The 16,762-nt window shown below is 50.9% G+C and overlaps 1 protein-coding gene across 1 annotated transcript in view; it reads right to left on the minus strand.

Annotated features, from left to right (window-relative positions):
* KIF24 (kinesin family member 24) overlaps positions 1 to 16,762 on the minus strand; it is a 30,477-nt gene continuing 13,715 nt past the window's right edge. The window contains exons 6-12 of the mRNA XM_083354828.1: positions 16,546 to 16,667; positions 15,932 to 16,037; positions 13,051 to 13,122; positions 8,915 to 9,024; positions 3,726 to 5,891; positions 2,278 to 2,371; positions 1 to 670 (exon numbers count right to left, since the gene is read on the minus strand). Coding sequence (XP_083210954.1) covers positions 530 to 670; positions 2,278 to 2,371; positions 3,726 to 5,891; positions 8,915 to 9,024; positions 13,051 to 13,122; positions 15,932 to 16,037; positions 16,546 to 16,667 — 2,811 coding nt within the window. The 3' untranslated portion in view covers positions 1 to 529. The remainder of the gene's footprint in view (positions 671 to 2,277; positions 2,372 to 3,725; positions 5,892 to 8,914; positions 9,025 to 13,050; positions 13,123 to 15,931; positions 16,038 to 16,545; positions 16,668 to 16,762) is intronic.

Raw genomic sequence — 16,762 nt, forward strand, 5'->3', positions numbered from 1 at the left:
GTGAAGATTTCCGGGCTGCCTTTTTATTCCGCCCGCAGGCTTTTCAAGTCGTCCCTTCGCCACCTTTCGTCCTTCAAATCCCAAGTGACTTGGGTGGTGGGCATCTCGGAGGACTGACAGCAGGCAGGCGGTAGGGGAGCCGAAGTATTCACGTAGAATTTTTGTTAAGCAGGGAAACGGGGAGAGAGGCCAATTCAGGAAGCTGCCCTTGGGTTTCTCTGTTGTCGAACGCCGGCGTTTGCTCGCAGCTCAGACACTCCCCGGACCACGCAATTAGGCCCGTTAGGAAAGCTGGATGATTTTGGGGAGCAGGTGATATCCCCCCTCCCTTTCTTTCAACAGATCCTGGAAGATCCAGTCTGAAGCAGTTTGGAAGGAGAGGAAACTTCTCCGGCATCCGCCACGTTTAACTGACAGGTGGCTTCAGCTTCTTCCTAAAACCTGCTACGCAGCCTGACAATCGGATCACGTCTTTGGTATTTTGAGTCGCCGTCCGCGGGCAGCCTGGCTCATGTGCTCCACTCCTATACTACGTGGAGGAAACCGGTAGAAGCGAGGCACCGCTTGGAGGAGCAGCAAAACAGAGCTGCAGCCGGCTTCGTGCCCGGTGGATGCATTCGGCTTTCAGCCGGAGTATTTCGTCGAGTTTCATCAGACAGTCCTCAATTTCCTTAGCAGAAAAAGAATCGCAAGAAATAAAAGACAGCGGGGGTTAAAAACCATCTGGCCGGAAATGTTTGCAAGAAAAACAGAAGTTGTTCAGCTACCTACAGGGAGTCCTCGACTTGCAACAGTTCACAGAGTGACTGTTCAAAGTTACAACAGCACTGAGAAGAATGACTGACAACCATTTTTCAGACAACCATTGCAGCATCCTGATGGGTCGGTCATGCGATCAAAATTCAGGCACTTAGCAACTGACTCAAATTTACGACGGTCACAGCGTCCCGGGGTCACGTGACACCCCCCCTTTTGTGACCTTCTGACAAACAAAGTCAAAGGGGAAGCCAGATTCACCTAATAACCGTGTTACATACTTAACAACCCCAGCGATTCACTTAAAAACTGTGGCAAGAAAGAGCGTAAAATGGGACAAAACTCACTCAACAACTGTCTTGCTTAACAACAGAAATTTTGGGCTCAATTGTGGTCATAATTCAAGGACTACCTATATTAAGATATCAAGCAGGGCAAATTCTGGCTTTGAATTCAGTTTTTTTTTTTTTTTTTTACAGATCAAGAACGTCAGTTTTCTTCACAACTTTTCCGAATTTAAACTGGTGGTTCCTTTGCTGCTGGCATAAACTTACCTGCTGGAATTCTTCATTAAAATACAGGTAGTTCTCAACTTATGACTACGATGGAGCCCAAAATTTCCGTTGCCCTTCCTCCGTTTTAAGATCTTCCAAGGCCCCTTCCAAATCTGTGATTCTATGGTCTATGGCCGTGGTGGCAAACCTATGGCACGTATGCCACAGGTGGCACGCAGAGCCCTCTCTGTGGGCATGCGCACCTAGGCCTTCGGCTGGCTTTTATAAAACCTTTTCGCTTTAGGCCTCCACCGCCGTGTGCAAAAACAAAAAAAAAAAGGTTAAATCAATCAATTTCAACTTCTCACGGGGAAAAAAATGTTCTCGTAAAGTTGGAATTGATTGATAGAACTTTTTAGTCCCAGCCAGTCTGCTGTTACCACTGCAGCCACGCCCACCCAATGGGCCACACCCACCCAATGGGCCATGCCCACCCGGCACCCGATGATACGTAAGTGGGTTTTGGGTTGCAGTTTGGGCACTCGGTCTCTAAAAGGTTCGCCATCACTGGTCCATGGTCTATGATACGAGATGGGTGGCAAGTACCAAAATAAAATAATGTCATGTTAATATAATAATACATTAGAATGCAATGTAATGTAATACAATGAAATAATAAAATGAAATAAGTCAAGCAAAATAGTAAAATAAGTACACTCAGCTAAAATAATAGGATAAACTAGGTCAAGCACAATAATAAAGGAAGTAAACTAAACTAAAATAATAAAATAAAATATGAAATATAAAATAAATACAAAGGCACCCCAGGGCTTCCACTGGGAGAGGGATGGCATTGCTGCTATCTGGAGCCTCCTCCTGACTGTTGGAAAAGGGGACCAGGAAGGTTTTGATCCCCTTCCTCTTCCAGGGAAGGAACTCTACTAGCTCGGCTGTCTTAATTAACCCCCAGGTTGGGACGGGACCCCCGGAGCTCTGAGGGCCCCCGGTGCCCAAACAGAAGACTTACCAAGTCTGACATCCTGCCGATCAAGCTTTCCTCTCGAGAAGACAGCGTGGCCATTTCCTCCAGTTGTTCCCGGTGGGCTCGAAGGACCAGCTGCCTGCAGGAGGTGAGGAAACGGAGCTGGCTTACCCAAATGCTTTACCGGCAAACCCTCGAGTTACCGCCGCTCAATTGGCGACCGTTCGAAGTTAACAACGGCGGTGGGGAAAAAAAAAGGGACTTACGACTGGGTCCCTGTACTTATGACTTACGACAGAGTTCCCGCCCGTCACGTGACCGGGATTCAAGACCCTGGGCGAAACCAGCACGGTTTTACGACCGTTGCAGAGTCCCCCGGGCCAAGGAGCTTGGCAACCGGCATGCGTGCTTAGGATGTTTGCCGTGTCCCGGGATCCGGTGAAGGCCCCTCGTTGACTTCCCAGCTGGCTTCTGACGAGCAAATTTCAAGGGTGCAAGCTGGGGTTCATTTAACGGCCTCGCCGTTCACTTCACGGCTGCCGTGATTGATTTAACAGCCAGGGCAGCAAAAAGTTTGTAAAAATTTGGGTGTGTGTGTGTGACTCCCTTAACTGCCTTGCTTGGCAAGGGAAATTCTGGTCCCGAGTGTGCTCTTGAATTGAGGACGACCCGTACAGCAGTCCCATTTAGTGACCGTCTGAGGTTACAACGGCACTGAAAAAGCGACTTACGGCGGTTTTTCACCCTTAACGACCGTTGCAGCATCCCCACGGTCGCGGGATCAAAATTCGGACGCTTGGCAACTGACTCACAATGACGACGGTCGCTGTGTCCCAGGATCACCTGACCCCCTTTTGCGACCTTCTGACAAGCAAAGCCAATGGGGAAGCCAGATTCCCTTAACCCCCGTGTCACTAACTGAACAACTGCAACGATCCACTTAACAACTGTGGCAAGAAAGGTCATCAAATGGGGCAAAAGGTCATCACTTGAGCAATAAAAATGGGCTCAAGTCGAGGACGACCTGCGTCCACTTTGAGCATTTCAGTCACTGCCAGCTCTCAGATTTGGGCAGCACAGGTTACCTAGGAACCATCTAGGGCAGGGGTCCTCAAACGTGGCCACTTTAAGACTTGTGGACTTCAACTCCCAGAATTCCCCAGCCAGCAAGGCTGGCTGGGGAATTCTGGCAGTTGAAGTCCACAAGTCTTAAAGTGGCCACGTTTGAGGACCCCTATTTGAGGGCCATTGGTGGTCTCTCCTCTTTGACCAGCCCAAGCCTGTCGTTCACCTGATTAGTAACCAGGACAAAACTTTGAAATTCCCCTGTGATCTCTCGATTGATTGCCGATGGCTGCAACTCAGGCCGCAGTTGCCTGACGGCATTGGGCAGAAGCCCGGTTAAACCAATCCCAGATCCTTTGCTATGGAAACACAAAGGGATGTGCTGCCCGCCTCCTCAGCCTATCCTACGGTGGATCCAAACAACTCACCTTCCCAGCATGTCCTTCTCCTTCGGGGAACCTTCGGCCAAATCTGGTTGCCCACAAGCCTTCGGCGAGTTCTTTGCCGTCTCGGCGACGGTCGAGTCAAGGCCCAAATCCCGCTCCGGCTCTTCCTGATGGTGGCTGCTCTGGGGAGACCCCGTTTCCCCCTCCCGGAAGGCTTCCTCCAAACGGCGCAGCTCCACTGGCCTGTGGGACAAATCCGATTGCGACGGGGCGCTTTCTTCCGAGAGCCGTTCATTTCCCGCTTCGTCAGAGCTGGATAAGGGGTTTGGACTCGAAGACATTCTTCCTTGGTCAGCCGGGCTGCATGGGGCCAAGGCCTCCGGGCCTTCCTTTCCCCCCCGCCTCAGATGATCCGAATAGCTCCACGAAACAGCCACCTTTGCCACTTCAGAGTCCTGGACGCTTGAATTTTCGCTTATCGGAAGGTCTCCATGAAGCAAGGCGCTTCCCTCCGTGTGCCAAGGAAGAAGTTCAGCCAGGGGATCTTCACTAGCGTAGCCACAAGCACAATCACCAAAAGCTGTGGTGGCTCCCAAGATGGGAGCGCCACCTGGACAGGGACAAGACTGCGGGAGCCACGTGAATTTGGCCCACGGAGACAGAACCTGCTCACTTGTCTTCTTCCTCCAGGGGTTTATTTCATAGATGTGGGATGCAGAGGGGTGGCTGCCTTCGCGAGCGCGCCCAGCGTCCTCATCCCAAAACTTGCCGGGGCCGATGACTTCTCCTTCGGTCATCTCCTTCCCTTGACGATCTGCTGATCCTGAGTTAAGGAAGGAGACGGTCAAAGGTGCCACCGAGTCATCCGTGAGCTCCATGGGGAAGCCTGAAGCTTCGCAAAAGTCTGTTCTTTTGGGGACAGCCGTTTTTTCAGAAAATGGGGGTTCCAGTAAGAGGGCGGAGAGAGGTGGACTTTGCGTTGTTTTCCTTGGTGGGGAGAGGTGTCCATCGGGGCAACCGTGAGGTGGAGCCGAGGATCTCGGCAACTTCTGCTCAACGGGCAAATTTTGACAATTTACCTTATTACCCGGAAGCCCGTCATGCTTTGAGCAATAAGGTTTCTCCGGGATGCCCCCGTGCAGGGAAGAACCCACCGTGGATATTTCTCCTGAGCTCCAGTCACCCAGACTCCTATGGCCTTCTTCGTAGCTGCTGGACTCTTCGTCGTGTGGAAAAGCTCTTCCCTCCACCTCAAACTCGTACCATTTATAAAACAGCCTCTGCTCATCTTGTCCGCCCTGTCCACGAACCCTCTGGTGGAGGAAAAAGGAATTATGGGGGCTTTGCCTGCTAGCTTCCATCTCCGTCTTCTTCTGACTGGGCCCAGGAGAGAAAGAGTCCTCGCTGAAGTCGCTGTCGTCCAGTTCCTCGAGCTGCATGGTGTCGTCCCGGCCCTGAGGGGACACCCGGACAGGGCGAGGGGCCTCTGGCCTCACCTGGATCTCCTGAGACTTGTACTGGCCTAAGAACTTCTCCAAGGGCTGGTAGTTTAATTTCTGCTGCAGGAGAGGAGGCTGTTGGAACTGCTGGTGGTAAAGCCGCAAGTGGTGTTCTCGGTCCTTCTGACACGAGGAAGCACCTGTCCAGGCAGCAACGCACTGATCCACAAACGGCCTGCCGGCACCTTCCTCCTGGTCCGACGGGCCATCCAAGCCGTGATGGGAAAAATTGGCCCTGGGAACCCGTTGCTTTTGCACCGGCTCGACTTTCAGACACCTCGCCTGCTGTCTCTCCATCTGGCCGCCTTCTCTCCTGCCCGCCAAGTCCTTCCTGAGGCGGCTTTTCTCCGAAGTTCCCGTAGGTTCCTCGGCTAGCTTCTTGGATGAAGACTCGGTCTTCGCGATCCCTTTTTCTGGGCTGGTGCAGCCGGGCCAGGGAGTCCCTGAGGGTCCTTTGCATCCCTGCCCTTTCGGAGTGGAGGAGAAAGGTAGGTGGGTTGGCTGAAACAGCAAAGCGGTCTTCGTCTTTGACCCGGGGGTCGGCATGGGAGAGTGCAGCAGCCCCAGCTTGGCTTTTTTGGGAGAGCTCTTTCCTCCCACTTGGACGTAAGGAGAATTCTGGATACGCTTAGGAGAGCTGTGTCCTGTTGCCCGGTGCCTGCTGGCCACGGGGGTGGAAGACTTCATTCCTCTCTTCAGCTCTTTCACTCTGTACAATGAAAAAGCCAAGAATGAGGTTACTCATTTACATATGAAACTTCTTCACTGTCCGCTTCCCTCATTGGAGGGGCTCATGTCGTCGGAAAGAGGTCCAGGCTGCCACGAGTATTATGAAATTTGGGGAAAATTTTACGAGTGGGTGAAAAAGAGAATATGCTTAAAAGACAGCTAACGCTAATTTAGATGGAAGAAAAATGAGGAGATAAGGATATTATCATACCTAATATAGACATTGAAAATCCAAGGAGAGGAGCTGCTTGGACATCACCCCTGAACTGTATCGGAAGAGGAATGGGAGGGAAGAAAGGAGAGGAGAGAGGGAAGAGAGTAGAGGAGGGGGAAGGAAGTAGGAAGGTTGTGTTCTGTACCAGCCTACTACCGGCCCTGCAGAAAAGGCAGGGACAACCCCTTTACAAAACGGCAAGAGGCTGGAACTAAGCCTGCCAAATTTATTAACATAAAACAGAGCAAACAGAGCAAACACGAACCATGAAACAGGAGCTATTCCAACAGTTGCCTTCAGCAAACCAGCCCTCCCACACATTCCCCCTTTAAACAGTTCAGGGCGTGGCTTCTCTCTGCCTCCTTCCGAGGTGCCCCATTGCCTTCCTCTGCTTGCTCCTACTTGACTGCCTCCTGCGTCGGGCGTCCTTGAACAGGGCCAGCTGTGGGTCATCTTCATCCACGCTGTCAGGCTCACACAGCTGGGTCTCCGTCGTGACCAGGTGGGAGGGGCCTGGCTGAGGGCTCTGTGGAGCCTCAATATTATTCTCAGCAAGCTCTCCAACACCCCCCCTCCTCCTCTGAATCGTCTGACCCAACTGCCAAACCCACAGGCTGGCCCTGAATCACAACAGGTTGGAGGGAAAGAGGAGAAGTGGGGAGAAACAGGAGGGGAGCGGTGAGGGAAAGAGGAGAGGAGAGGAAGAGGGAAGTAGGAAAGAAAGGAGAAAGGGAGAAAGAAAGTAGAGAAGAGGGAAGAGAGAGAAGGAGGGGGGATACAGTGAAAGGGGAAATGGATGAGCAGCACCCAAACTTAGGTGTATGTATTTATCTATGGCGATATATAATACCTACAGCATTACTGATATAACAAATGTTAAATACCTGAAAAAATGTTTATATTTCATTGGTTAGTTTGTAGTATATTAAAGGAACTGTGAAAAAATAATAATAAAATAAAATAAAATTATAATAAAATAATAAAATAATAAAATAAAATAAAATAAAATAAAATAAAATAAAATAAAATAAAATAAAATAAAATAAAGGAAAGAGATCCAGGCCACTTTTTAAGAGGCCGAGTTGTCTCAAGGTGAGGCCACGTAAAATGCAGGGGCCGTCCAGTGCAGTCACAGCACGTCTGGCCCTCCAATGAATGAATGAACCTTTATTGTCAAAGTACAACCATGTATACGTTGAGATTGGCTGAGTCTCCCTTCATGCCCCCACCACCAGAACTCAGAGTGACAACAAACCCTCCATCTTATTACACCGTGTGAGCTAATTGCACAACACACCGGCCTCGCAAGTCAGTCACGCATAAAATTATAAAATTAGATCCCATTCAAGAGCCTAACAGCCCATGGATAAAAGCTGTTCTTCAGCCTGTTGGTACAACAGAACAACCAGAACAAGCAGCTGACAAGCGGAAGGCCCACAAATGTTATCAGATTTTAGGCAAGGGAAAGTTGGCAAAAGATTTGGTGTAGCTCTAGGTCTTCCAAGGGGTTTCGGAGACGTTTCAGCCCTTTGAAGTCGAACCAGGTTAGGAAACAAGACTCCATAAACATCCTGGAGTCTCGGCTTCCTGTCCTTTGTGGCCACCCGTGAAAGCTGGAGATTCTGCTTTATAAGCAAGGCTTTTTTTCTCATAGAACGCTCAGAACGGAGTTCCGGCACCTTTTTTGGATGGAACCTTGTAGGGTAGGCAAGGTGGGTTGTATGACATGTGTGAGTTCTGGCACCTTTTTCTTTTACAAAAAAACCACTGTTTATAAGTAAGATCTCCTGCTGAGCAAGAGAAGCCGTTTGCATTCCAGCCTAAGGTCTGGGTCATTTAGACCAGCCAGGGTGAATATTTTGGTCGTGGTGTGTCAAAAATTCAGAAAATGCCTTTTATTCTGCTGACATATTACACGCCCGGATAAAACAGGCTCCTTCCTTCCTTCCTTCCCTCTTCTTTCTTTTCTCCCTTCCTCCTCTCCACTCTTTCCTTTTCTCTCTTATCCTCCATCTTTTCCTCCGTTCATTCCTTCCTTCCTTCCCTTTTTCTCCTTTCCTCCTCTCCACTCTCCCTTTCTCTCTTATCCTCCATCTTTTCCTCCCTCACTCCTTTTATTCCTGTCCTCCTTCTCTCCCCCCTCCCCTCCTTCCTTCCCTTCCCCTCTCTTCTCCCTCCCTCTCTCCTACTCTTCCTTCCCTCTTCTTTCTTTTCTTCCTCCTCTCCACTCTCCCTCTTTCTCTTATCCTCCATCTTTTCCTCCCTCACTCCTTTTATTCCTGTCGTCCTTCTCTCCCCCCTCCCTCCCTTCCTTCCTCCCTTCCCTTCCCCTCTCTCCTCCCTCCCTCTCCTACTCTTCCTTCCTTCCTTCCCTCTTCTTTCTTTTCTCCCTCCTCTCCACTCTCCCTCTTTCTCTCTTATCCTCCATCTTTTCCTCCCTCACTCCTTTTATTCCTGTCGTCCTTCTCTCCCCTCTTCCTTCCTTCCTTCCTTCCTTCCTTCCTTCCTTCCTTCCTTCCTTCCTTCCTTCCTTCCTTCCCTCCCTTGTCCCTCTCCTTCTCCAGAGCCTGTGGAAGTCACATAAACGGGCCCTGAACAGGGACTCTGGAGCCTCAAAATATTGCACGATTTTCAGATCTCTCAGAGGTTACATCGGAACAAGGCCAACCTCCAGAGGGTCTGGAGGCCTGATATATCCCCCCCAAAAATGCACAGGGTGTCCCCCGAGTCCCTCGTGACATAAAGCGTTCCACCCTCTTCTCTGGTTTTAAGCCCGCTCTGACCCTAACCTGTCAGCATAGCGCAAGGTATTTAAGGTGTGCTCTGTGGCAATGTGGCTGGGTGACACATTGGCGATCATGCACGTCTTGGAGTTGCCAACAAAAGAGTCCTTCAGGACCTGGAGCGGGGAGAGAAGAGACGTAGAATTATTCTCAGCTCTTTGGCACATTAATTACAGATAGTCCTTGACTTACAACCGCAATCGAGCCCAACGTTTCTGTTGCTAAGTGAAACCCCCGTTAGGTCAGTTTTGCCCCATTTTACCCGCTTCCTTGCCACCACTGTCAAGTGAGTCACTGCAGTTGTTAATTTAGCAACACGGTTGTTAAGTAAATCTGCCTTCCCCGTTGGATTTTGCTTGTCAGAAGGTCACAAAAGGGGATCACGTGACACACACACACACCCCGGGGACACTACAACTGTCATAAGTAGGAGTCAGTTGCCAAGCGTCTGAATTTTGATCATGTGACCATGGAGATGCTACAACGGCCATAAGTGTGAAAAATGGTCATGAGTCATTTTTTTTTCAGTGCCACTGTAACTTTGAACAGTCAATAAATGAACTGCTGTAAGTCAAGGACTCTGTATTTCTTGGTTATTCTGTTTTAAATTTTTGGAGAGAGAGAGAGAGAGAAAGACAGAGAGAGAGAGAGAGAATGGACAGAGGGAGAGAAAGAGAGAGAATGGGACAGAGGGAGCGAGAGAGAATGAGAGAGGGAGAGAGGGAGGGAAGGAGGGGAGAGAAAGAGAGAGGGAGAGAGAGAATTTTATTTATTTATTTATTTAATTTATATACCGCCCTTCTCTCAAGAGACTCAGGGCGGTTAACAGGGCAATACGTAAAAGACAGATACAAAAGTTAAAATTATTAAAACATGATTAAACAATGCCCATAGTACAAATTTAAAATTAAAGTCATAATAACAAACCCACCCCATCCCATCAGGCCAGGCCCGCTTCCTTAAAGAGATGGGTTTTAAGGTCGCGCCGGAAGGAGCGGAGGTCGGGCGCCATCCGGAGCTCTACCGGAAGATGGTTCCATAAGTCCGGTGCACCCACAGAGAACGCCCTCCCCCTGGGGGCCACCAGTCGGCATTCTTTGACCGGCGGCACCCTGAGGAGGCCCTCTCTGTGGGAGCGTACTGGGCGGAGGGAAGTTGACGCCGGCTGCAGGTGCTCCCCAAGGTATTCTGGACCCATGCCATGGAGGGCTTTGTAGGTCATTACCAACACCTTGAACCTCACCCGGAAGACAACTGGCAACCAATGCAGCTCGCGGAGCAAAGGTGTAACACGGGAGTATCGGGAGACCCCCGACACAACTCTCGCGGCTGCATTCTGTGCCAGCTGGAGCCTCCGAGTGGTCTTCAAGGGTAGCCCCATGTAGAGAGCGTTGCAGTAATCAAGACGAGAGGTCATGAGCGCATGAGTGACCGTGCGCAAGGCATCCCGGTCTAGATAGGGCCGCAACTGGCGCACCAGGCGAACCTGGGCGAACGCCCCCCTAGTTACAGCTACAATATGGTCTTCTAAAGAGAGCTGTGAATCTAGGAGGACTCCCAAGTTGCGAGCCCTATCTACAGGAGGTAATGACTCACCCCCCATAATGAGGGGTGGGATATCCTGAATATCCCGGGATGCCGGTACGCACAGCCACTCCGTCTTGTCGGGGTTGAGACGAAGCCTGTTCCTCCCCATCCAGACCCGGACCGCCTCCAGGCACCGGGACATCACGTCGAGGGCATCACTGGGGTGGTTTGGGGTCGAAATGAAAAGTTGGGTATCATCAGCATACTGATGATACCCAACTCCAAAACCACGAATGATCTCACCCAGCGGTTTCATGTAGATGTTGAACAGAAGGGGCGAGAGGACCGACCCCTGAGGGACTCCACAAGCAAGAGGCCTCGCGGTCGACCTCTGCCCCCCCGTCAACACCGACTGCGAACGTCCCAGGAGATAGGAGAACCACTGAAGAACCGTGCCTCCCACTCCCAATCCCCTGAGACGCCGCAGCAAGATACCATGGTCGATGGTATCGAAAGCCGCTGAGAGGTCTAATAGGACTAGAACAGAGGAGTATCCTCTGTCCCGAGCCCTCCAGAGATCATTCACCAGCGCGACCAATGCCGTCTCCGTGCTGTACCCAGGCCTGAATCCCGATTGGTACGGGTCTAGATAATCGGCTTCATCCAGGACCAGAGGGAGCTGATGCGCCACCACACTCTCAACAACCTTCGCAAGGAAGCGAAGGTTGGAGACCGGACGAAAGTTATTCAAAACAGCCGGATCCAAGGTAGGCTTCTTGAGGAGAGGTCTCACCACCGCCTCCTTCAAGGCGGCGGGAAAACTGCCCTCACTCAAAGAAGCAGCTATAACCGCCTGGAACCAGCTTCGTGTCCCCTCCCGGGCTGCATAAACCAGCCAGGAAGGGCACGGGTCCAATAAACATGTGGTGGAGCTCAGCCTCCCCATGATCCTGTCCACTTCCTCCGGAGTCACAGGATCGAACTCCTCCCAGATGACATCGACAAGATCACTCGTGTCCTGATCGTCTGATACTGCCCAGTCGGAGTCCAAACCAGTCCGAATCCGAGCGATTTTGTCCGACAGATGTTGACTAAATTCCTCGGCACGCCCCTGCAAGGGATCCTCACTGACCTCCTGGTTGAGGAGGGAGCGGGTCACCCTAAACAAGGCGGCCGGGCGATTATCTGCGGACGCGATGAGGGCAGCGAAATAGTTAGATCTCGCTACCCTCATCGCAGCGAGATAAGACCTAATATGGGTTCTTAGTCGCAATCGGTCGGATTCAGATCGGGTGGACCTCCAGACGCTCTCTAGGCCCCGTCTCCGACGCTTCATCTCCCGGAGCTCCGCGGAAAACCATGGAGCCCATTGGGATCTGCGCCGGGTCAGGGGCCGCAAGGGTACAACTCGGTCAAGTGCCTCCGTGGCCGTCCTTTCCCAGGCCTCCACTAAGGCATCCGCCGAGCTGTGAGCTGGGGAGGCAGGTGGGGCCCCCAGCGCTGCCTGAAACCTCTCAGGGTCCATTAAGCGCCTGGGGCGGAACCATCTAGTTGGCTCAACAACCCCACGGTGGGGGGTGGCAAAACGGAAGACCAGCCGCAGGAGATGATGATCGGTCCATGACAGGGGCATAACAATTGGGGAGCCCCCACCAAGATCATCTAACCACCGACCAGATAAGAAAACCAAGTCAAGGGTGTGGCCTCCCTCATGGGTTGGTCCATGAATTACCTGTGTCAGGTCCATGGCCGTCATGGAAGCCATGAACTCCCGAGCTAACTCAGATACTCCTCCCAGGGATGGTAGATTGAAGTCTCCCAAAACCATTAGTTTAGGAAACTCAATCACCAGCCCTGAGAGGATATCGAGAAGCTCAGGCAGGGCTGCTGCTACGCGACTAGGCGAAAGGTACGCGAGCAGCAAGCCCAACTGCGCCCTAGGACCAAACCTCAATAAGAGAGATTCACACCCGACTATCTGAGGAACGGTGGCCTCCTGCGGACATAAGGTCTCCCTCATAACTACAGCCACTCCCCCACCCCTACCCTGAGTCCGAGAATGAAAGACAGGGAGAGAGATAGAGGGAGGGAGGGGGAGAGAATGAGAGAGGAAGAAAGAGAGGGAGAGGAAGGGAGGGAGGGAGACAATGAGGGAAAGAAAGAAAGGGAGAGGGAGGGAGAGAGAATGAGAGAGAGGGAGGGAAGGGGAGAGAATGAGAGGGAGAGAAAGAGGGAGAGGGAAGGAGGGTGTGTGAGAGAAAGACACACACAGAGAGAATGAGGAAGAGAAAGAGAGAGAGGGACAGAGGGAGAGAGAATGAGAGGGAGAGAAAGAGGGAGGGAGCGAAGGAGAGGGAGGGAAGGAGGGAGGGGAGAGAGAGAGAGGGAGAGAAAGAGGGAGAGGAAGGGAGGGAGAGAATGAGAGAAAGAAAGAGGGAGAGGGAGGGAGGGAGGGAGAGAATGAGAGAGAGGGAGAGAAAGAAAGAGAGGGAGGGAGGGAGAGGGAAGGTGTGTGAGAAAGAGAGAATGAGAGAGAGGAAGAGAGAGAGAGGGAGGGAAAGAGAGAGATATGTTTATAGAATTTGGGGGAAAGCTGAGTCAGTCTCCGGTAGTACCTGGGTCAGTTTGCTTTGTCTGAAGGGAGTGTGAGCGTGCTCCTGATCGAGCGCACGGATGCATTCTTTCAGCTAGAGAGACAGAAGAGAAGAAACAGGGAGTATCACACAAGACTCTACATATCAACACTGACACGGGGCCGTTTCCTCACAAAACCCTGCTGAACCCAACAGTTGGAAGTTCCTCAAGACATGAGAGGCCGTTGCAATCTGTGTCTCTTCCTCCAACGTTCTGCAAGAGCTCTGCCAAGGTCTTCATATGGCAAGGGGTTAGATGGAGGAGAAACCCTGTAGTGCAGGGTTGAACCGTGGGGCCCTCGGTGCTCTCTGAGCTTGGGGGTTTTCTGGCAGATGTTACATGACCCAACTAGGGGACATCATCGGTGATAAAAGCGAGTGGGCTTTGCAGAGTGGAGGAAGAGGAGAAGTGGGGGGGAGGAGAAGTGGGGGAAGATAGAGGAGGAGGAGGACTGTACGGTCCTCGGTGCTCTCTGAGCTTGGTGGTTTTCTGGTAGACGTTTCATGACCCAACTCAGAGACATCATCGGTGCTAGAAGGCAGTGGGGATTGCAGAGTGGAGGAGGAGGGGGGGTAGAAGGTAGAGGAGGAGGATTGTGGGGTCCTGGGTGCTCTCTGCGCTTGGTGGTTTTCCGGTAAACGTTTCATGACCCAGCTAGGTAACATCATCAGTGCTAGAAGGCCGTGGGGTTTGTGGAAAGGGAGGAGGAGGAGGAGGAGGAGGAGGAGGACTGTGGAGTCCTTGGTGCTCTCTGAGCTTGGTGGTTTTCCGGTAAACGTTTCATGACCCAGCTAGGTAACATCATCAGTGCTAGAAGGGAGTGGGGTTTTTGGAGAGGGAGGAGGAGGAGGAAGACTGTGGGGTCCTTGGTACTCTCTGCGCTTGGCAATTTTCTCGCAGATATTTCATGACCCAACTAGGTGACATCACCGGTGCTAGAAGGAAGCGAGGTGTTGAAATGGAGGAGGAGGAGGAGGAGTCTGAGGTTCTTGGTGACTCTGAACTTGGTCACGGCTGTCAGTGTCGATGGGAGCGTTCTTGGCGGTTCCTTGATTACATGCCACTTGTAGAAAAACGGAGAGCAAACTCTAGCACTGATGAGAGTACCTAGCTGGGTAATGAAATGTCTGCAGGAAAAGACATCGTGTGGGCACCAACAACCTCACACAAAGAGTTAAGCGTGACCATCTTGTTAGCTACCAATGCTTCTAATCAGTGGAACAGAGCTCTGCTTTCCTTTCCCAAAACATTTGTTGTTGGGTGGTTTTTTGTTTTTTTGGGGGGAGGAGCACATGTGCATATAATGCCTCTTTGTAAGTTAGCTCTTACTGTTTGAACTGATTTCTTCCTTCTCCTGGTTTTCTTCTTCTCAAAACATATTTTTGCGTTATTTTTTTAAACTGAAACTATTTACGCGTTTAACCATCCCTGCTTCTATGAATCTATGAAACTGCTGCCTTTGTAAACTCAGACCGGCAGCTGATCAGCTTAGCTCTACAGGCTGTGTGGCTCTGTGGAAGTCTTGGCCTCTCCCATCTCCAGAGCTAGAGGGATGAAATTTATATTTTGCTAGGCTGGACAGATGTTTACACTGGCAGCTCTTTTTTGGGGGGGACAGGGCCCTTTCCCGTCCTAACCCATGGCTTTTCAAGTCAGAAGCCACATATTTTTTCAGGCAAAATAAATGTTTTGACCCATCAGGGCAAGATTCAGCGGTCCATCTTCATTTGAAAGACAGAGGCCGCTCTTTCGAAGACAGCAAGGTCCACATTTTGGACAGAGAGGACTGCTGGTTTGAAAGAGGGGTCAAAGAGGGCATTTGTCTCCTTTTAGAGAGGCCTTTGCACTATGGTGCTGGAGAAGACTCCTGTGAGTCCCTTGGACTGTGAGGTGATCGAACTGGTCAGTCCTAGAGGAGATCAACCCTGACTGCTCTTTAGAAGGCCAGATCCTGAAGTTGAAACTCAAGTACTTTGGCCACCTAATGAGAAGGAAGGACTCACTGGAGAAGAGCCGAATACTGGGAAAGGTTGAGGGCAAGAGAAGAAGGGGACGACAGAGAACGAGGTGGCTGGATGGAGTCACTGAAGCAGTAGGTGTGAGCTTAAATGGATTCCAGAAGATGGTAGAGGACAGGAAGGCCTGGAGGAACGTTGTCCATGGGGTCACAATGGGTCGGACATGACTTCGCAATTAACAACAACAACAACAACAGAGTCCTTGAGACCCACCTGGAGCTTTATCTGTGTCCTCAGGGTCACCTGAGTAGTTGAAATGGGTGTAGAGCAGGGGTGTCAAACTGCCGGCCCACGGGCTGGACGCATCGCAACAAAACCGTGCCCACCCCATTGCTGGCAATGGGGAAAAAGCTTTGATAAGTCGTGCGACGTCACGTGACGTCGCGAGTTTGACATGTCTGGTGTAGAGCCTTCTTCAAAGAGGCCATCTAGGTCAAAATTGAACAGCCCTCTCTCAACAGAGGGGGAAGGGATACGACATCATCTATCTCCAGTCTACGACACAGTCCTTTCAGCAGTTCCAAGAAGGTTCCACGCCCATCTGCACCACTCAGGTGACCCTGAGGACACAGACAAACCTCCAAATGGCCTCAACGGCTCTCTAAAAGAACGCGAATAACCAGCTGTCTGCAAGGAACATGAATCCTTCCATTCCCCACCATCCGGTCAGACCTGAAGAAGCTTCTTGGATGAAAAGCGAAGTGTCTTCAAAGAAAGAACAAGGGAGTCCAGTTGCCTCATGAAAAAAAGCATCTTTGGGACATCTGTGACCTGGATGACTGAGAGTCTCCACAGTCACTTGACCCATAAAGTGCAGCCTTCAGAAGAACCTGTGTTTACTTACTGCTAGAAGACTCTGATTGATTTCTGCTCCCTCCATTTTTGTCTGCCGGTCAGAGTCTTTGGCATCAGCTGCCCTCTCACTGCCAGCCAGATCAATAAATGAGATTCTGGAAGACAACATTCGGGATGTTAACCTGCCCAATGAAGTTTCAGTTCCCACAGCCAGGTAGAATTTATTAATAAACGGTGTTTAGCTCAAGGGTATGGAAGTTTACCTCAAATCAACTTAAAAAAAAGTATACTACTCTCCGATTCCATATTTCAAGGAAGGTACAATGACCAATAAAAGCAGCAAAGGATTGTGTTAATGCTTCCGGCTCAGGAAAGGAAATCAGAAATTAAATGGGAAAAATGGCCCGCTATCCAAAAGTCTGGATGTCTTCTCCCAATCCTGCAGATGGTGTACCATCAGGCAGGCACAAACTATGTGATCTCCTTGAATTCATTTAGCAAACTCATACCTAGTAAATGACTGGCTAAGTTGAGCTGAAGTTCAGGTGTCCCAATAACCTACGTGTGCTGAAGGAATTGGTAAGGACACCCAGCCAGCTTACGCCTTTGTGGACCGCGGAAAGTCCAGGCAAAGCCTGTTCTTTCCACTTCTTCTCTGCTCACCTCCCAAACACTCTGTTGGCAGGATCTTTCATTTGAATCTGGACAATGGCGTGGGATCGGGAAGAATCGGAGTTGACTCCAGTCGCCCCTGTGCTGCGTTCCTTGCCTCCTTTCAGAATAACCTGGTGGGGGGGAGGAGGTTGAAAGCAGAGAAATGAGAGAGGGGGAACTTGCACAGTGATAAAATGGTGGGGGTCCTTCAATGTTCTCCGAGCTT

This window comes from Vipera ursinii, assembly GCF_947247035.1.
Source record: "Vipera ursinii genome assembly, chromosome: 2".
Taxonomy (NCBI): Eukaryota; Metazoa; Chordata; class Lepidosauria; order Squamata; family Viperidae; genus Vipera; species Vipera ursinii.